The sequence below is a fragment of the Haplochromis burtoni genome, unplaced genomic scaffold (assembly GCF_018398535.1).
Source record: "Haplochromis burtoni strain Fernald_Lab_line unplaced genomic scaffold, NCSU_Asbu1 Contig_17, whole genome shotgun sequence".
Taxonomy (NCBI): Eukaryota; Metazoa; Chordata; class Actinopteri; order Cichliformes; family Cichlidae; genus Haplochromis; species Haplochromis burtoni.
The window spans coordinates 1,822,378-1,844,122 of record NW_024582378.1 but is presented as its reverse complement, the minus strand read 5'-3'; the positions used below and the strand labels follow the sequence as shown (position 1 = coordinate 1,844,122).

General features: G+C 39.7%; 1 protein-coding gene and 1 non-coding gene across 2 annotated transcripts; one reads left to right on the top strand and one right to left on the bottom strand.

The window, feature by feature from the left end:
• Positions 1-5,582: 5,582 nt before the first annotated feature.
• lrrc32 (leucine rich repeat containing 32) lies at positions 5,583-14,764 on the top strand. The gene is made up of 3 exons (XM_005916031.3): positions 5,583-5,741; positions 7,335-7,428; positions 10,537-14,764. Exons 1-3 carry the CDS (start codon positions 5,698-5,700, stop codon positions 12,367-12,369), a joined length of 1,971 nt encoding a protein of 656 aa, XP_005916093.1. The 5' UTR covers positions 5,583-5,697; the 3' UTR covers positions 12,370-14,764.
• Positions 14,765-20,179: 5,415 nt separating this feature from the next.
• trnay-gua lies at positions 20,180-20,257 on the bottom strand. The gene is given in 2 exon segments: positions 20,180-20,215; positions 20,221-20,257. It is a non-coding gene; the product is annotated as a tRNA-Tyr (tRNA).
• Between the last annotated feature and the right edge of the window lie 1,488 nt (positions 20,258-21,745).

Below are 21,745 nucleotides of genomic sequence, written 5' to 3'. Positions count from 1 at the left end.
GGCATATCTTAGGATAAAGTAATGTCCCAAGTAATGCAACCTTAAAAATTTGAAGAAGTTGATCCATCTACTGTTCACTGACGCCTCATCAGTAATTCTCTCAGTGGCTGTCAAGACAGGCTGAGGTATGGCCCATGTTGGGCCCATTACACAAGAACTGGACTGAAAATCAATAACAGGCTTGATGGGGTCATGAATGTAAATGTGTTTTTTGGTTGAAATTGCAAAAGATTACAGAGGAGGTCAGAAGAGTGAGTGCCTACAGTAGAAGCCGGCATATTTTGGCTATATACTGATACATTAGATTAAATGAGAATTTAAAAACTGAAGAAGAGAGGTGAGAAGCGTCTTTAACCACATTATGAGTGTTGATTTTGCAGTTTGTCCACCAGAGGGCGCTCTGCGACTGTACTGTTGGCAGCGTTTCATAGAGATCAGGCAACCAAAACCCAAAGAACAGCTTTGAATGCCCTTCAGGAAGCCTGGAGACTATTCCTGAAGACTACTTAAAGACATTACAATAAAGCTTGGCTCAAAGAGTTCAGGCTGTGCTGAAGAATAAAGGCTAATACAACTTCAGAGCTGTACAAACTCTGTTTTTGTCTTGTATACTGTTTGTCTATGTGTCACTAAATTACTGCACATTCCTAACATTACTAAAACATAAAGGAGGGGTATCTCAAGACTTTTGCACAGTACTATACAAAGTTTAATGCTTTTACAATGGACGGAGCCTCCAGGTCTGTGCTCTGTTGCTGGTGATGGACCTGATGGTCCACTTCCCAGGAGGTGGTCTGGTTCCAGAACTTATTCCATGAAAAAGCAGGAAACATGAGGGTGCTGCTGAACAAAGAACAGCGAGTGTCTCGGTGTAAATCTGACAGATGTAGAAGCAGTTGATGGGACATAAAAGAAAAAAATAGAAATTAGAAAAACTCATTTCTACTTCTGGTGTGTGTGTGAGATACATCAGACTGGCAACTTAAAGGCGGAAAAACAATCTTTAGTTTTATTTTGTGTACCAAAAAGAAAAGGGGTCACATTTTTATAATTACCAAGATAATTTAAATTTAAACTTTTTGTTTTCTCTGAGCAAATAAACAGAGGTGGAAAAGTCTGATCTTCTACTTCAAGTCACAAATTCAAAAGTAAATGTTGATCTGAATATATGGCTGTTACGTAGTACTTTATTATATTTCTAGAGAAAAATGCGTTAAAATTTCACTGTTTAAGTCTAGTTTACACCGTGTTTTGTTTATTACAGCTTTGGCTGTGAGGTCGTTTTGTGTGCATAGAGTCAAATTTTCACATAGGTGTGCTTTCTTTCCATGACCAGCAGGAGGCAGAGTGGTCCTTCCATTACCTTCAGGTACACCTTGCCTGAGCAGTTCATAATCTTAGCTTTTCTTAAGCACCCTTCACCTGCAGGAATAGCATCCCTCTGATCTCACTGTTTTTCCAGGAAACAAATATCTGAGAAATAAAGGGGGAAAAAAACCACCCCACACACCCGCGAGTAATGGCGACCTTTTTTTTTTCTGAAATGGAAACAAAAAGTCCGGGAATCCCGGTGAATATATATATAAGGGGACAATCCCCCAGGGAGATCTGTGACACACACTCACATTGTGTATTTGTGTGTAAACATGACACCTGATAAAACATGGCAAAGAGTGAAAGGATAGTTAATCTGAAACTTAACCTGCACATGAACGGCAGACAGCAGACCAGGTAAGGCTCCTTCTTGCGTGACACCTGTTTGCTAAAAACAGCGTAAAGCTGCACGAACACAGGCGCGCTGTGTTCGTGCAGCTTTACGCTGTTTTTAAAAACTCACGGTTAAGACGATAAAACTTGTGCATTAGTATAGACCAGCTGTTATCCGCGTGAAGCATCGAAAACAGCAGGCGCTCGGCAGCTTTTCAACACAGCTTTTCATATTTGCGTCCAACAAATTCAGAGATGGAGATCACAGTTTTCACCAAATACGACGAGTTTTTCTTCTTCGACGCTTTAAAGCGGCTGCTGTCACCACAGGTGCCGGTACAGTAGGAGATGCTTTTATTAAACAGGCTTCAGATCCTTCTTTCTACTTTTGGTTCAGGGTGATGTCCTAAACCTGTTTGTGAGGGGCAGCCAATCAGAAGAAAGCTAGCTGAGGGGTCAGCTGCACTGTGAATCATGCAAAGCTACTGTGTTGGAGCCCCTTAGTGGAAAGGCTGGGTCTGAATATGAGTGCAATGAGTCCACTTTAAGTGATTTTTTTTTTTGCCCATATCATTTCTGTAGGGCAAATGTATGTATAATATACATGCAGAACATTAACCTGATGCACCATTTCACCCTGTGGTTTGTAAATATTTCTTAATAAGTGTTAGTAGTTATGAATAAATCAGAGTCCACCTGCCAGAGAGGCGATATGCTAAAAATCAAATTAAACAAGGAGTGTTTGTGTATTTTCACACTGTAGATTTACTCCAAAAAGCCACTTTTACGCTTTCACCCACTCTACATTTTACATGGAAATATATATTTATATACAGTAAACCTCTAGTAAACCTCTAAACCGCAGATCTAACTTAAGAACAAATTCCAATATTTACACAAACGATCCAAACTAATGGTCCGCTTGCACCTGCTGAGTATTTCTGGAGCTTTCAGCCACATAACTCACATAATGAGCCCACGTGAGCTGCTGGAGATCTAAACAGAGCGCTTGTTTTTTAAGTTTATAACGTGCCGGGTTTAGAGAGTGTTATATGATGCTGTTCTGTCAGGTGCATCCTGCAGCTCGCCATTACCTGTAAGGTATCCATTGGTGTTTGTGCATTTAAGAGGTGCTTGAAGTCTACAGGAGGTGGTTGGAAAATGGGAAGGATCACGTTGTCCCAGATTAAGAGCCAGGGGATCCTTGTTTTCCTCCTGTTAGTACCGGCTTTGTTTGGCACTTTATTTTTTCCCTCACACTTTGCTCTCACTTCCTCTCACTGGTTAGGTTTCCATATAAAAACTACTTGGTTAAAGAGAGGGAAAGATCGTGATGTGAACCAAAAACACCCTTAAGAAGAATAATCTGCTGACTGGCTTGTGCCGTAACCCAGCGCGTGTGTGTGGTGCTAATATTTGGTGTGAGCCATTAAACCTGCAGCAGGTGTTCAGTTTGAAAGGTTATTTCAGGTGCAAGCCTCGTTTGGAGGCATCCACGGGTCTTTAGTGGATTTAGGTTGTCTGTTGATCTAATCCTAGACCGGCTCCATGAAGTCCGGGTCACAGCTCTCTGTGTGAGGTGGGATTTGTTCTTTTTTTTGGATGAAGATTGCTCCAGGCTGGATGTTTGGGAACGCTGCGGTGCGTGTGTTAGCTGTCCAAACTTTTGGGAATGCTTTACAGGCTTAAAAGCTGCACACGCACCAGTCCACACAGCTGAAATGTGCGTCTGATGAAGCAGGAGAGGAAAGCCAGATCAGGAGGTGCTGAATCCAGAGAGCGTGCTTCTCGACAAGGTCAGGGAAGAGAAAAGGTTACGAAACACATCCTGAACACATACAACCAACGTATTCATGATAGATGTGATTGTAGTGATAAGAAAAGCGTGAAAGTGTCGGACAACATAATGAGTGGACAGTGGCTTCTCTCTCAGAACAGAAAGTGAAGGCTCTCAGCTGCAGGTGTACCACAAGAAGTCATTTACAATTCAAAAAACTAAAGAAAATTCCGCCATGTTAATTCAGGTTAAAAACTGCACCTAAATATTTACATAAGGGGGGGAAAGCAAAAGCAAAACCAGAGAATTTAATGGTGACATCTTTATTCGACTCTTTTTGATGGCGAGCTCATCTTGTGTCGCGTCTTTAGCGGGAAAGAACCAAAACTGAGCTCAGACGCCACAAAGTAAAGCTGATACTGAAGAATCAGACTCAGCAGGCAAATCATTAGGAACTCGGAAAAACTAAGTAAGTCACCTAAGGCTTGTTGATGGTTCGAGGTGTGGGTCACAATCTGGGTTTTACACATCAACACAGTTTTAAGTAACTCTCAGGGCGCAGGGCGTGAGATCCCACGTGTAAGAGGAAAGGTCGAGACTAAAGACAAGCGATCCCCCCAAAAAGCTCAGAGAGCCGAGGAGAGAGTTCCCCTCGCTCTGCAGGTCGATAGTCTTGTTTCTTTGGTTCAGTTGGTCAGATTCAACAGATTTCTATTTGTGCACGATAACTTCAGTAAATGTAACAAAGCCTTTCAAAATGTAACCTTCATCCTGTAAAAGATTTTCAAAATTTCAGGCCCTCTGGGTAAATTTCTTTCCAGCGTAACGACACGAGAAACGCTTCGCAATCAGGTCAATTTCACACACCTCCAAAGTGCCACAATCTGACACTAAAATCTAGTTTTTATTCAGCGTTATTTTTGTTCTAAGTCTGTGATGATGCAGAAACAGAAACCAGCTACTCTGCATACGCGATCTGTTTTCTGATAATTCACTGGAGAAAACTTCAGAAGATGGGTGAAGATTTAGAGAGTTATGCCACCACCTGGTTAGAATTAATTACAGCATATGAAGGATGTCCTCTTTACCTCCCCTTTAATAATAGAATTATCCTTTAGCTGCTTTAGCTCCTCCTTTTTCAGTTTCTAATATGATTATATTTATGTTTGTGGTTGTGAAACAGATAAACAGCATTAGCATCCTTAATACTTTATAACAGATTCAGATTTGTTTGACTAAATGTGGAGTTTAAACACTTAACTTACACAAAAGCCAACGGATTAAGAAACACCTGCTTATATAAACTTGGAGATAGAACGCTTACAAATCCCTTTATAAATTGCATTTTTTCCAATATTCGCGTCGTAAAACAGACTGTAGTTTAGAAACAGTCTGATTTTATTTGTTAAAAATAGCATTTCTGCTTCACATGCAGCGCAATCTATCGCTGAAAATCTCCACCGATGCAGTCAGAGCTCGAGAGCCCTTTATGGAGGCGAGAGTTTTACTCATGCTTTTTTCCAGCCTGTCTAGACACGCAGACATTCGTACAGTCATTTAAAACTGATTGTCTGTATGTATAAACTGGTCTTATTCATTATAATTAGAGCGATGTTTGTTTACAGTAGGGCAGACCAGAGAAAAGCCACATGACAAGTCTGACTTACTCCCACAGTCATAAAAAGGATGTGTGATTTCTCAGCGCACCCACACGTCTCTGCGAACGGTATCAATAAGAGCTGCTGACGTAGAAGCATCAAAAACAGCTCAACTTGTTTAAAAAAATAAAGAAAACATCCATAAAAGGCTGCTTTCCAGAGATTTCAAAGAACGGAAAAGTATTCGGCAGAGCTGAGGCTTAAATGCCTCAGATTCCAAATGGAGTCTGGTGCCTGTGAGAACGTTCAAACTATTCCTCGAGACATCCAATTTTAGGATTAATAGATGGCTTTTTTTTTTTTTTGTGAGGTTGGGGAGAGAGGTTAGGGTTGAGTCTCCTTGAAGTTACAGCTCAAAACTAGAATTCCCAACCCAACCCCCCCTTATATGGCATTTCCCCGAGAACAGTGGGAGGGGGGAAAGAGGCCAAGCCATGCAGGATATTCTCACAGGATGTGAGGATGGCCGGACAGCAGCCGGCAGCCGTTGGGAGAGGAGCGTCGAGCTGAAAGGAGCGATCGACCTGTGTGGGTGTGTGAGGGTGTGAAATCGATATGGTCAGGAGGCTTGTGAAGATTAATCATCAGCTGAAAGCGAGGTAAAAGTTCATATTGTTGGGCTGTTGCTGCAGAGGTTTTTGGAAGGTTCTCGGGGTCTCGGTGACATTTGTGTACTTGCTTACAGTTGTAGAGGTGGACGGAGTACAAATACTCATTTTGTAGTAAAAGTCCTGCGTGTAAACTCTAAAACAGAAGAAAAAGTGCACAAGTTTTACCAGCTACTAACTCAGCTGTATTGCTTGCATGGGTAACAGGTCTAAACAGCTCTTTCAAATACTTTTAAATCAGCGTTATGAGGACTTTAAAGGCTGGAAAAAGCTGATTTTCTCTCTTCACTGTGATGAAGTTGCCGTGTACCGACACGTGGACTTGAACTCTACGTGCTAAAATATAATTTTGTGTAATAGAATCTTTAAAAGTTGTGATTCTGCCAAAATTAAAGCCTCCTGGTTCACATTTATGCAGTAAACTCCACCACTGCAGCACTGTTACTCCTACTACTATCTGCAAAATGTACAAAACTTCCTCTTTTATAGGCGCTCTGGCGTTTCTGAAACTAGGGGTCACAAGCTCTATAATAAGGTGGACTTTTTCCTCACCTTAGTTAATACATCCTACATTACATAATGTCTGATGGCCTCTTTAGTGCCTCAGATGTTTATATAAGTGAAACCATGTGAGGAATTTTGAGGGGAAACATTTCTTTGGTGGATCTGAAATCTGAAGATGTCCCCCTGCCAAACAATGCTCTGTATCTCTTTCATGGTATTAGTGGGATAGTTTAAACAAATGCAGTGAAATTTCCCCGTGGTGGGGCTCGAAGTAGAATGGGAATTAAAATGGGAGGAAGAAAAAAAAAAGGTTGAATGGGAACATTTAAAAGTCCGAAAGTGTGGATCTTTTTTGGCTGCAGATTAACGGCTGTGGTGTTTAACCAGACTGTAAACATTTCCTTTTTTCTATGAGATAAACCTTAAAGTCTATTCGACTTTCATCAAAGCCCTGCAGCTCTGCGATCCGCCTTAAAATTGGAGCAAAAGGCTGATTCATTCAACTTTTTAAAGGTTTCTCTAACGCTAAATGAAGGATGATTGCGTGCTCCAAGCATCACATGAGGGCACTGTGATGAATTAAATTAGAGCAAACTGCCTCCGTGTTTGTCACTCGTGACTTTAAACCATTCTTAGCCTCAAACTGCAAACCTTTTGTTTCCCCCGTAAGTTTCCATATGCATATCAGCTTATCAACCCGTCCGGGGCACAGCGTGTCTGCCCTATAAGGTGACATAATGTATTGTTTTGTTTCTAAGTAACCTATCAGGAAACAGTGAAGCGCTATAAGCGTGACTCACTCGCCTCAAACAGTCGCTAATTTTTTAAAAACAATAACAGTACAAAGAGTTAATGGAAACCCTTTTTTTGGCTTAGTCATTCTTTATGCTAGAAAGAAAAAAAAACAGCATTCAGATTAATTGCAACAAAAAGCCCCTGTTTTCATTGCATAAAAAAAAGCAACAAAACGCCTTCATAGGTCACACACTGTTACTCCTTCCCTTTTTAGTTACATATACAGCATCCTTCCCACATTCATGTGTTGCTCACTTGTGTGATCTGGACTGTCTGTGCCTGCAGCACCATGGACGTCCTCCAGCTGTTCTTCCTGCTGTTGGTCAGCTGCGTGGCGGCATCCGCGTACCCTCCCCAGCAACCCCCTCCATGCCGAGTTGTAAGTAAACAGAGTCTTTTCTCTGTTTTTTTTTAACGGCATCTTTTCTCTGTTTTTTGTTCACTTACATTTTACATGGTGTGTGTGCTTTCTCTGTTCATTCACATCAACTACAGGCAGTTTATTTTATAATTATTTGCAAGTTTAGACCTGAAGAGAGTTAGTTCACGAGTTGCCAGCTTTAATAACTGGGCATTAAAATGTTATTTGTCTTCAGTGGAAGTCATGCTGATAGAGGGTTGGGGTTTTTTTAAGCATAGAGGACATGTGTCACCCAGCTTTGCCATTGTGTACAGTGCTGTGATTTCATTTTCATAGTATTTCTGGTGATTGATCTTGCAGAAATATTGCTGTAATCAAATGAAATGAAATGAAAAAGAAAAATGCATCACTTCCAGTAAGCTACAGTACTCGCTTTTCTTAGGAAAGAGCCGGAAATACATAAATAAAGCCTCTATGGGTTAAAGGTTGGATCACGTAGCAATTGGTCAGAGTCATTAGTGTCAGGCTCAGATGTGTTAGCTAAAAATAGCCAGATAGTGAAAGCGAAAGGTGCGTCACCTACATCTGATGTGGTCATCAGTGGTTCTATAAATACCCAGATATCACCGAACTTCTCTGTTGAAATCGGAACGGTTTTCAGAGCATCACACTTTCTGAATGAAGTAAAAAAAAAAAAATCCTAAAGCAGCACAAAGACACTACTGATGACATATAAGGATATATTCAAAGGTCTATCAGAAAGTGTATATTGTGTTAGGTATACATTTACTTTGCCACAAATCACACTTTGTACACTTGAGTCTAAGACATTACAAAAAGGCTCTGTAGTTCCCTGAAGTAGCTGGTTAGTGTCGCTCTTACAAAATGTTACTGAGACAGCAGCAAATATTGCATTTGTTAAAGACTATTTTGGGCTGTGAAGTAATACCTATTTGCTTCACTGGTTGGTATACTTTTGGAATTAGAATAAACTAGTCCTCCATGGTATTAATCATTTGTTCCCTCTAAACTGGGGATGTCTCATGGGCCATGCACTTATGTGGGCTTAACTTAAGTGGGCTGGACAAGCGACGCCCCCCACTTCTGTCAGTGTAAAGAAGTTTAATTACACAGTTGATTCCTTAGATTTCTCGATATAAGTAAAAGAAGCGCAAATCAAAAGTATGTCCTAATTTTTTACCACATGATAAAGAAATGTTGCTGCAGTAATTGAAATCCATCAGCATGACTTATAAACTATAAAAAACATGTAAAACTACAGAAAAAGTATATATATGTGTACAATCCATTGAAAAAAAAAGATATGTGAAGAAACTATATCTTTTCTATCATTTTTTAAAATATATGACCTAATTACTTTGGTCTAATGTGAATGGCAATTATCAATAAAGATCCAAGTCCACATTTTATACCCTCCTTCATGTTTTTAAAAGCCATCCAATGGGGCTGGATTAGAGTCTTTGCCAGGCTGATTCTGGCCCCCTGGCCTTATGTTTGACACCCCTGCTCTAAGAATTGCTGAAACTACATATAGGTGTGTTTCCACTGTAAAATGAAGAGCTGCTTTTGAGTGTGAGACCACTTTCAAGGTTTTGGTACCAAACCTACTTGGTTAGGTTTAGAAAAGGTGATGCTTTTGATTAAAATCCAGAGTTCAGTCTTAAGAACTCATCATTCGCTTCATTATAAGCTCTTACAAAATCAAAACATTGTAATAAAGGTTTGTGAACAAATGTCGTTTTTATTCTGGAGGACTATCACAAACGGAGGTTCTCATTCTGGATGGTCACATGATGCTGTTTAGAGTCTCCACGATGATGAAGGTGTTTTTTAACCATCGATACTGTTACACAGTAACTGCAGCAATAATGTCCCGAGAAGTATATAAAACGCTCTGTTTAAGAGATCAACAAAGTAGGTTAGAGGGATAGCGATGGCATAAATCTCATGTTTACCAGCCAGGAAACCACAGTTTACAACCTGCTAGGGTTTTTTTCTCAATACAGACTGTTTACTTTTTTTAAGAGGGGCATTTCAGATCTGTATTAGACTGGACCATGAAGAGTAGGATGGAAAATGGTGAGAGGGGGAGGGTGAAGCATAGCAAATGGTCTGGAGCAGATTTAAACCAAGTCTGCTGCAGTAAGGCCCTCAGAGAGTCACCTGCTTAACCACACTGCATCCTCCAGTCGGTTCGTTGGGTTTAGGCTCTGAAAACTGCTTGGTTTAGAAAAACATTGTGGTTAGGGTTACAATAAACCCATCACCAACAATAAAGCCTCGGCATGAAAAATGACGAGTGCTGTGTACAGCCAAGAAAGCACACTACAAAACTGCGGCACACCAGCGGCTTTGATAAACAAACTCTGTATTTTGTACACTGGGAATGAAATTATGAACGTGGTCACAGTTTCTGGACAACAGTGGAGATCTGTGGCGTGGAAGCGTAAGATACAGTCTTGTTCGTAAATCAGCTGTTAATCAACCGTAAGGAAAAACAAAAGCAGGGGGGAAAAATCCCCGTGTTTGGATGTCCATAGATGCTTTTGTGATTAAAAAACATTGTGTAGTTTTCTCAGTCTGACTTTGTGAAACCAGATAGGTATCTTCCAGCAATAAAGTCTTTCTTGAAAGCATATTTTGGCCTTGTTACAGCAAGTATTTATAAGAGAACTGAAAGTGGTGAGGTGACCGATAATGAGGGGATAGAGAGATGGGAAATGGAATGAAACTTGAGGTCGAGGGCAATTATAATTAATTATAATTATAAATTATAAACTGCACTTAATACCTCAAACGTCTAACAGGGACGAAAGAAGAAGTAAAGGTGTGAGGTGTGTTTTCTTCTTGGTTTAGGAACTTTTTGATTTCTTTTTCTTTTGGTTGGCTTTTTTTAATCAATTCAAAGAGAAATAATCATAGTTTAAACACTTAAAAAAAAATACAACACCGGGTTGTCTTGCTGCCAAGAACATGCCTTGGGCCTTGATACACCGACTCATAAATCGACCCTCCACATCCACATGTGGTCTGTGTTGTGTCATGATCAGTCAACCTGGCTGTATGCCGAGATAATCAGACTCATTTGTTTGTCTTTGTTCATAGGTCCAGATGGATGTGTTTTGCAGCGATCTGAGCCTTAGAAGTGCGCCACTCAACCTTCCCGATGTCGTCCAAATGCTGGACCTTTCACGAAACCAGGTGCAGAATCTCACCCAGGAAACTTTAGCATACCACACCAACCTCCGGCATCTGAATCTCCACTCCAATAAGATCCACTTCATCCAGCCCAGGCTCTTCGAAGACATGAATGATCTGAAAATCCTGGATCTGTCCAAGAATCATTTGAATGTTTTTGCCCACTCCAAAACAAACATCGGACCTCTTAAAGCTGTGGAGTCACTGGATCTGTCAAACAACGGCCTGTACACGGGGATGTCAGACTATTTCTTGGCTGACTCTCCCAGGCTGGTGAACCTTTCTCTGAACAGCAATAGCATCACTGAAGTAGCAAAAGATACCTTCAGTGGATCCTTGTCCTTGAGGAAAATCAGCCTCCACAATAATATCATCTTAAAAATTGAAGATGGAGCTTTTGACATTTTATCTCATTTGACCGAACTTGATTTGTCCAAGAATTCAATAAGGTGCATCGACGACTTCAATCTCGACAAATTAAAAGTGTTTAATCTCAGCCAAAACAGCCTGGAGTCATTCCAAAGCGCGCAATCAGACACTCCATATGAACTTGTCACTTTTGACCTGAGTCAAAACAAAATGCTCTTCTTTCCCCGTCTCCCGAAAAACAACTGCCTTCAATATCTGGACCTTTCGAAAAATCAAATCCAAAACATTAAATTCATGGGAAACATAACGTTTAATTGCCTCAGATACCTGGACATGAGTTACAATCAACTCAAAAAAATGCCTGAAGAGTATTTTTCCATGATGGGATCACTGGAGGTCCTAAATGTGAGTAATAACTGCATTACCTCATTTTCTATTACTGATGTAGGCCTTCTACAGAGAGTTAAGGTCATCAATCTGAGCTATAATCCACTGCAGAGTCTGACATTTGGAGAAAACACTGTGCAGTCGCTGGAAGAACTCTTCTTACAAGGAAACGACCTCACAACCCTGGACTATCAAATATTTCAGAGACTCGCCAACATCAAATACCTGCATCTCCAGCAGAACAACCTGCAAGTCTGTGACTCTGAGCCAACAGACCAAAACCACAAGGATCCTCAAAGTTGTGTGTCCTTTTTATCTGTTCCAAAATTGGAGGCTTTGTACCTCTCTGAAAACAACCTGAGGAGTCTGCCCGCGAACATGTTTGCCAACACCCCATTGAAGGTCTTGGATTTGTCCCAGAATCCAGGCTTGGACATGCACAAAGACTCTCTTTCTGGTCTAGAGCACTCCCTGGTTCACCTTTCCATGAGGAAAAACAACATTTCCATTCTAAAAGCAGACTTGTCCTTACTGAGGAGCCTCAAATACGTCGATCTGTCCACCAACCAGTTGACCACTCTACCGACGTGGAGCAAAGAGTCCTCCATTGAGTCCCTAAATTTGCAGAACAACCACCTGGTGACACTGGAGTACAGCACCATCCTTGCTTTGAAGCACTCTCTAAAGACTCTTTACATGGGCTCCAATCCTCTGAGCTGCTGCAGCAACCTCAGATTCATCATCATGGTGCAGCAGTCCGCCGTGGTCATTCCTGACATTGAAACGGTCACCTGCGTTCACGAGGACTACTCTGAGCCGGTCAGCATCAAGAAGGTGACCCAGACAATGTGCCATGGACCACCCGTCCAGAACTATGTTATTACAGTTATAGTGATATTGTTACTTGTGATGATCGTGTTCGTGCTCTTGGTTAAATGTTGCCACTCAAGGAGGCGGAAACATAACAGAGGTTTTAGGGCATAATGAATGAAGGTTGGCCACAGAAAGCCATGAAGGAATTTAGGAAACGGCTGAAGGTTTCAGTCAGACACAGCTGAAAATGTGAATGTAACTTCTGTGGGGCAAACCAAAGTCTCCTGAAGGAACAATGTGAGGCTTTGAGTTGTTTGTACCACTACGAAAAGCTACCATTGATCACTGGGACATCTATCAACAAGCAAGCATTCCTCAGTATCTTCCCAATTGAAGAAAAAAAAGAGATTTTAAGGACCTTATGGTGTGCTGAGACACCAAACAAGGCAGTGTGACAATGCAAAGTCAAATGAAAACTACAAAACTGAGCATTTCAAGAGTGATGGCAACTCATAAAAAAGCCTTTTCAGTGACTTGATAACAAGTAAAGACTGCACAGAGCAGATACACTTGGTGCATTGGACATTAAGCAGCTGTGTGTGCTTGCAGGACACAAAGTGGAAACTTGTTTTGCTTTCTGTCTAAACACAACTTTATGGCTAACCCAGTTGTAGAGCCATGACCGCACATTATCTTACTGAATGTAAAATGAAGAATTAACACTAAAAACACTTCCACAAAAGCGTGGCATCAACAAGCGTGCCTGAAATGCAGCAATAAAAGTTATTATAAGTGTTTGGCCTTTTGGAAAATACACTTTGATTTCAGTGTGAAACTTTGCCTTTTTTTAGTCACTCATTGGTTTGTGGCATTTGCCTTGTGGATGTTAGCTCTGACAAACAGGAAAGCTAAATTTGGCTATCAAAAAACAAGCTTGCCAAAGGAAATGTGCTTCAGTACAAATAAACACAGGCTACACCCACACTTTTATACCTGTGCTTTTTAAAACTGGGATTTTTATTTTTGGAAAAACATCTTCATTCATATCAAAATGTAAAAAATGATCCATGTTGGGGAAATCAAGCCAAAGAGTGCTAAAGAAATGAATAAAACACAGAAATGGGGCTGCATTTTTGCGCTTCCAGCATTTTTTTGTAATGTTTTTTTTTTTTTAAGGTTAGATTTCTAAAAAGGGAACTTAAAGAAAAGATTTAGCCATTCTAATCTAAGCAAATATCCCCACTTGCTAGCAACTTGTAAGTGTTGCTAGCAAGCTGTCGGCGAAATTACTCATTATCCCAATGAACACAGCAGCTCAGTGTAGCGAAACTTAAGTTTGTTCATGAATTAATGTTAACCTTTTACTTTTGGAGACTACGTTTGCTCTTAAAAATTAAAATTAAAATATGGCACTCACCTTCACTAACAAAACGTACTTCCGATGACCAGAGCTAATTTCTGTTATAATTTTTGCCTGAAGAGAAGTCCACTGGGTTTTAGAGTAGCGAACCAAGGCAATGCTACAAAAAAGCATCATCCCTATGGATGGATTATCCCAGAGGAATAAAATAAACACCTTACATATTTTTTTAATCTCATTTTTTTGTGCGTACGCTGGCTTGTTTCCGGCTCATTCCACGCCTTAACTTCATACTGAAGTTGACCTTCTCATTTAAATCACAACAAGAAAGCAAAGTTGTGTATTTTCCCAAAGCGTCACTCACACTCATTTAAGGGTAGAATGAAGGTTTGTTGAAGATGGATCAGTGACTGAGACGGTGAAAGATGAAACGGGGCGAGGGAGCATCGAATCTCAGACAGATGTCTTCACTCAGACATGTTGGAATTTTCCTTTAAGCTAAAAATAAAGACGAGAACACTACTAAAGGTCATGAAACAAGAGGCTCTTTATTCGTGAAGTAGGATTAGATGAAGGTTGTTTTTTTGTTGTTGTGTTTTTTAAGAAATCCAAGCCGTCACTTTAACCTTTATTTATAGTTTGCACTTTAAACTTCCTCTTGTATGTGTGACTGTATCTGATTTTATAACACTATAAGACCTTAATAATGCTACATAGAGCAGAACACATGATGACATAAGTTATTTTTCTTCTGTTTGTTTTTATATATATATTAAAAAAAACTATAAAAACAAAGCTGGAAATATTCCATAGTATGTTTTCCATACTGATACCAGGCCCATGGTGCTCCACCTGTTAATTTGACTGATATGAATAATGTGTTGGCATAACATGAGTGTTTGTGTTGTTTTTACCACATTAATATTATATAAAATGGTAAATCTAGCGCTGTGCTGTTGTGCGCTACACTGGGATTCACAGTTTCATGTGATTTTTTACTGTGTTTAATCCTAAAAAGCAAAATATTATTGATGTTATTAGCAAAAACCAAAGTTCAATATTTTTTCTTATCATGCCATGTATTTTTGTGAAGTGTAAGTTTTTATTTTTTTTAGTAAATGAAGGACAATTTCTTAATGTGTGTGTGTTATTTGTTATTTTAACATCAACTCAAATATTGTTATTAAAGATTACACTCTCTGTGTAGTTATGATTTGTTTTTTTAATATACAGCACCAAATGACAACAACAATCACCTCAAGGCGCTTTATATTGTAACGTATAACACTCTCAGAAATGTATCCTAAAGATCCTACAAATATAGCCAAGAGTGTTTCCAGGGCTTTTTAAGTAGAGGTTGAACAAGTATTTTGGATACACAGACCTCTACTTAAAGTCTTCCCCTTAAGTGCATTGTTAGCTTTCTTTTTGGTGTATTTTTTGGGTACATGTTGCTCTACAGCTGCAACTGTGCTATTTTTTTATTAACAGTCCAAACTTACATGTGTGCTGGTGGATTCAAATTTGTGAAGACCTGAAACTGACATCTGGGTCGTTTGAGTTATACAATACAATACAACTTCATTTATATGGCACATTTAAAGACCATAGATACACCAAAGTGCTTCTCAATGATACAATAGTATGAAATTAAATTAAAATTACATAAGGATGTGATAGCAAAGTGCAAAGTACACTGCCAGATGAAACAGAGCACTAATTAATCGGCAATGCTAAGTTAAGTAAGTTATTAATCGTAATTTAAAGGATTGAATAAATTCAGATGCTGGAATATCAGCTGGAAGATTATTCCGGTAATACAATAATATAAGTTACATGTGGGTGCGATTGCAAAGTACAAAGAAGACTACCTGATAAAAACACGAACTAGCCGGGAATGCTAGATTAAATAAATTAGTTTTCAATCGCAGTTTAAAAGATTGAATAGATTCAGATGCGTGAATGTCAGTTGGAAGATTTTTCCAGAGGTTGACTGCAGCACTAGCAAAGGCACGGTCACCTCTGGTCCCTAGACCCTAGGTTGCACCAAGAGCAGTTGGCCCGATGATCTTAGGGCTCTTCTAGGGGTATACAGGCTGAGGAGTTCAGTTAAGTAGCTAGGTGCAATATTGTTTACGATTTAAAAAGTAAGCAATAACATTTTAAAATCAATATGATATTTAATGGGGAGCCAATGTAGGTCAGCAAGAGCCGGAGTGATCGATACCCTTTAGTTCCAGTTAAGAGGCGTGTCGCAGCATTTTGAACAAGTTGCAATCTATGAAGAAGGGCAGATTGGAGGCCCAGGTTAAGGGAGTTGCAGTAATCTAATCTAAAATTAACAAAGGCATGGATATCCTTACACGATATGTAAGGCTTAGCCTTAAAAATTTGACGTAGTAGATAAAAGCTAGATTGTACTACGGAGGACACTTGTTTATCAAGTTTAAAAGAACTATCCAGGAAAACACCTCAGTTGCTTACTGTATCAGAGATCCGGTTGTTCAGTCTGACGTCACTAGCCGTGTCTGGACCTAAACTCCGCTGCAGGTCCATATATCAAACGATCACTATGGCATTACTGAGAGTTGAAAAACTGTCTAAAGTCTTTCATCTTTAATAAAATGATCAGCGTTCTGCTCTACCAGGTGTAACAATTGAGTTTAACATCCAGGCATCCATGAAAACGGAATTTATGACATTTAACGGAGTTAGAAGTTAGCAGGAAGTTAGCTCGCTAGCTTCTATCTAAACAAATTAAAACGTACAGCTCTGTTATCACTTCCAGCATAAATGAAGACAGAAAACTAAACAGCAGTGACGTTTGTAGGGTTACTGAAGTTGGGCTAGCTGGTATATAATGATGTGCTACGTGACCGCTAGCGACACAGCTATGTTAGCATAATATAAACAAGCTAACTTTTTTTCCACTCGATAAAAGTTAACGTGAGTGTTCTCGGTGGTCAGGAACAAATGTAATCGCATGGCAGGATGCTGTAAAAGGACCAAACTTCAGCCAGGAGAACAACTGAGATAATCCATCCACAATACGAGGTTAGTCATTCATATACTGCTGCATGGGCTGGGCTGTAGTTACATCCTAAGGTTTTAAAAACTGAGCTTAAATAAATGATTAGCGGTAATAAAAGCCGAGGGAGGTCAACAGTGATCACTGACTGTTTTAGGAGCTTTTTGAGATCAAATAGAAGAAAATACATAACATTAAACATGTTAACAACACAAAAGCCATATTAAACGCAGACTACTTTAGACCCGGAAGTAGGATTCGTCGCGTCATCACTGAACAACCGGATAGCAAGCCGTAAGTTCGATAGTTGTCCCTGAGGATGCTATCAAAGACAATGAGTTTGAGACATATGTGCAAAGCTGGCAACTTGTTTCTCTGTAGCAAACAGTGCTTCACTGGAATTGTACCTTGGCCTTTGTTATTTCTTTAATTTAGGATTTTTAAAAACGCTGTATTTTAAAATGACAGTAATTCTAGAGGCAGGACTCACACTTGTTTGCAGAGTTAATACTTGACAGTTAAAAAAATGTCTTTCCTTGCGCGGTTTTACTTTATCAGTGGGGTAAAAGCTCAACATATTTGTCTTCACCATTTTACTGCTTTAAAACCTGATGTTGTGGGTGAGGGGAGGACCTTACTATGAAACCGCACGCTCACTGCTAACAATGTGATGTCACAAGTCGTTCGCCAGTAGGCACACTCAAGATAAACCTCCCTTGTGACCATTAAAATGACCAAAACAAAGTTCCTATTTCATGAGTGATTGAGTTAATCAACTCCGCCATACTGGATGTGATACAACCACTGGTTCCTATGGAAAAATGTGTATTCCCCAGCTGGTTAGCAGTGGTTCCTGAAGGTTTCAACCTGCTGGGGAATACTCATTTTTCCCTCAAGACAGGTGGCTGCCCACTGCTTCGGGGAGTCTTTGAGCCTTTGTGGTTTGTTTTATTCTCTTGATCCTACAGTTTCGCCATGATTGTCACACGTCCAAAACAGCAGACAAGTTAACTTCACATGGGTAGCAGTCACGTGGTTAGTGGTCATGTTGATAACATGACAGATGTTGCTGCATGTATTTTGGTTTCAATTTGGAGTGGTGCATTCGGGTAGCTTATGTGGAGTGGGAAATTTCTAACCTTATCAAAGCAAAGGGGTGAATTCCAGTATGTGTTGTAATTAGCAGTGATATTTCTCTGTAGCATAAAAGGAACATGATTATTAATGATTAGATCATTAAATCTTCCTCTTTGCTGTCACCATGTGTATAAATAAATCTGTCCTTCATGTTGAAGCATTGTAATATGTTTTTTTACCAGAGACTGTTGACCTTAAATACATCTGGTGAAAGAGTCTTGGGATTTTTATGACCTGGTTAAAATGTTTTTGATTTGTCTCTAAATGTTAGATGAGATAATCGATTTTGCCTGTGGAGAATGTAGATAGTTTGTTAGCTTAGTTTAGCACAACGACTGGAAGCAGCTTGTCTCTGGTAACAAAAATAGGAACTTGAATGCTTGTTAATGCTTCTCTCAGAACACTTTATTAGCTACCTTGTGCAGTTTAATATATTCCAATACCTATAAAGTCTATTTAATACCATGCTTCTATATCAAAAATACGATAATATGGAAAAGCACTTCAATTTTAGTTGAGTCAGTGACCTAAGGATATCATCTTTCTATCAATCTACAGTCCTCCATGCTACCAACTGAGCTATTGTTCAGTTCTTGGATGCACAAATTTGTTTTGCAATACTGAAAAGCCAACCAAAAATGTTCATAAAGTACTTCAACGTGATTTTTACTCCTACAAAGACCCTCCTTTGAACCATAGATCCTACACCTAAAGTCCTCCACACCATCAAAGAGCAAGACTAAGTTTCTATCTCCAGGACTTAAAAATGAAAAGAATGGAAGTCTTACAGCTTTTCCACTGTGACAGGTTTCAAATAGCCAGGGTTCATCAAGTAAGCACCCACCTACAGTCCCCCCACCCGACCATGCTTATGTGTTGAAAACAAAATGAAATACTTAACTATTTTGGATGCAGAAACTGATGTTTAACAGCAAGTCTGCAATGAAAATAATCTGAATATTAAATCAAAACTTAAAAAAATATAATGCTAGGTTCCTGCCACTCCCTGTGAGCCAAAGTTGAACCTGCAACCTAAGGATACCCGTGGAGCCCGACTACAGGCCTCCATTCTACCAACTGAACTGTCAAAGAGTTCATGTGGTGTTGAATTGTTCACCTCTTGAATGCGGAAGTTTGTTTTGCAAGCCTGAAAGGCAAACCACAAACTTTCTGTCTGAGTGAATGATGACAGTAAAAATTAATCATTTTTCTACACATCAATCATTCCAGTCAGACAGCGACATCACCCTCCTTTAACACGAGTCCTCCACCCAGTCGAGCAGAAGTGTTGAAGACTATATGAAATGCTAAATTGGTTGAGTCTTGGATGCAGTCACTCATTTCCTTGTGATGGAGATATAGACCTAATTTCACCTTAGTTGTTCAGCTTTTGAATGTTGAGCATGATGCTTTACCATCCTGATGCTTGTTTTGTAGGAATGCTGGCTCCAAATATTAAATCAAAACGAGTTTGTATACAAAGGTTATATCACTCTACCACTGCTTGGTGATTATAGAAAGGTGTGTGTCGCACTGGCTGCACATGTTATTTTCATGACGATTTAGTTGAATTTGCGGGACAACCGTCATCCTCCTGTTAGCCATCTTTGTTACTCATTTAGTTCTATCTAAAGTGCTCCACTCTGTAATACAGTCGTGATATCATTCCAAGGCTACCTCCTTTCTTTATGTATCCTGTCTATCTGAAAGCTTACTGACTGCAACAGTCTTTTCTGCCTTCACACCTTTCCAGTTTGTATAGACACAAAACGTGAACACAGACTGTTGTTTCTACCTACAGTGTTCCACTTTATCACCTACAGCAGCTCAGTAATAACAATCTTTCTAGTATTCTGATAGATTTTTGTCCTACAGAAAACTCCAAAGAGTCTCTGCATTTTTTCATGTTGTGCAGACACACAAGATTTTAACCTAAAAATACCAGTTTCTCCCACCTGCAGTCCTCCCACTAAAGGGTGTGTGTGGAGTTGGACTGTTCACTCCTTGGATGCATAAATTGATTTTGCAAGACTGCAAAGCCAGCCTCAAACCTTCAGTCAGAGTAAATACTGATGACAGTTCACCTCTAGATTTTCTGTTCGTTCCAGTCAGATTGAGACATCGCCCTCATTAACCATCATGTCATACAGTTACACACAAAAGGCACCCCTTCAAGCCAGTATCGACCCAATGACCTAAGGATACTTGTTTCTCTCACCTAGTCCTCTGAAGGGTGCATAAGGTGTAGAATTACTCAAGATTTGGATGCAGAAACTCATGCTTAACCACAAGTATGTAAGACTGAACATCTGGCTCTGAATATTAAATAGAAAAAACCACAAACTTTCTGTCATAGTGACGACAATTCCTCATGGTTTTTCTAGCCATTAATCATTCCAGTCAGTCAGAGGCATCGCCCTCCTGTAACGTCATCTCTCTTTGTACAAGCACATTTGTCCTTCGAGCCAGAGTTGAACCAGCAACCTAAGGATGCCTATTACAGTCCTCCACTCTACCAACTGAGCTATCAAAGGACACACATGCCTCAGCTGTTCAAGTTTCAGATGCAGGAACTTTACCAAAGATTTGATTTGTTGAACCAAAGATTTACAGGACTCAATAATTACCTCTTAATGTTAATCAAAATAAAACAATGTGTGCTGCCAGTGGACTGCTGTACTGTGGCTAGAGGATTGCAGTTATCTGTATTTTTACTACAAGTCAGTTTATCTGCTCTGCCAAGAATCCCGACAGAAATCAACTGAATTGTTCAACTTAAGGTTGCAGAAACTGATGCCACAATTTGCTTTGTTGGACTGATCAACCGCCTTCAAATATTAATCAAACTATTAAATAATATATGTATATGTGCAGCCATTGTGCTATATCATATATTAGTGTATCTGAAGTTTGTTTTTTTTAAATCTGTGTCTCAAAGGTAACTGTCATTGTGGAGTTACAGTTGTTCTTTCACATCTCTATACATCATATCATCTTTATGATAAGGCAGCGTCATCGTTCTAGTTAGTACAGATCTGCAGATCGTCGTTGTTCTTGAAAATCTGATCAAGATATTGTCGTTCTATAACTTCTTATGTGCACACAAAAGCCTCTTCTTTCAACAGCAATCTAAAGATTCCTGTGTTAGCCACCCACAGTCGTACACTCTACCAGATCCACTTTCAAAGGGCTCGTGAGTGGTGAAATTGTTCACCTTAAAAACAAATGGTTGTCCACAAAACATTTTGCAGGACAGCACCAAATATGAAATCCAAATGAAAAGAAATCTGTCTGCTATATAATAGCCTAGTGCATTAATGCTTGAGGATTATGGACTTCTGGTCTGAAAAGAATATCTGCAGCTAAACTCAAAGAAATAAAGTCACTTCCTCTGCTTTCACATCTCTAAAAATCATAGACACCTACAAAAGCTACCAACCTTCAAATGGCTCCAGCAACCTATGGACAGGGGCGTAATTTCCAGGGGGGTCAGGGGGGTTATGACGCCCCCAATAATCAGACCCAACCAATATAACCCCCCCAGTAAAATTATGAATTATCTTGCATAAATAGGCTGTTGATTTTCTTTATTTCAGTTATTACCAGCAAAATAGTTGCATGTTTAATCATCTGGGAATTTACCCAGATTTATTTTTTTATTTAGACAGAGATCTTGACCCCCCCCCCAATGTTCAGCACAAAGTTACGCCGATGCCTATGGAGCCCTTTGACCTGAGGTCCTCCATGCTAGCCAGTAAACTACTGAAGATAACATACACTGCACATACACAGTTAGATTCACTCACATCTGATTTCACAAAGCTGGCACTCAGCTCAACATTTCAGAAACTGGACTTTTCTATTCTTTATACTGAATCTGTGCTAATCCCTGCATCCTAAAAGGCTAACTACAGGAAAACTCTCCAGAGTCCCAAAGATAACTGTCATTTCAGACTTAAAGTTATCCTCTCTGCCTTTATATTGTTCCAAACAGAAAAATATCCCCCCAAAACACATCCTTT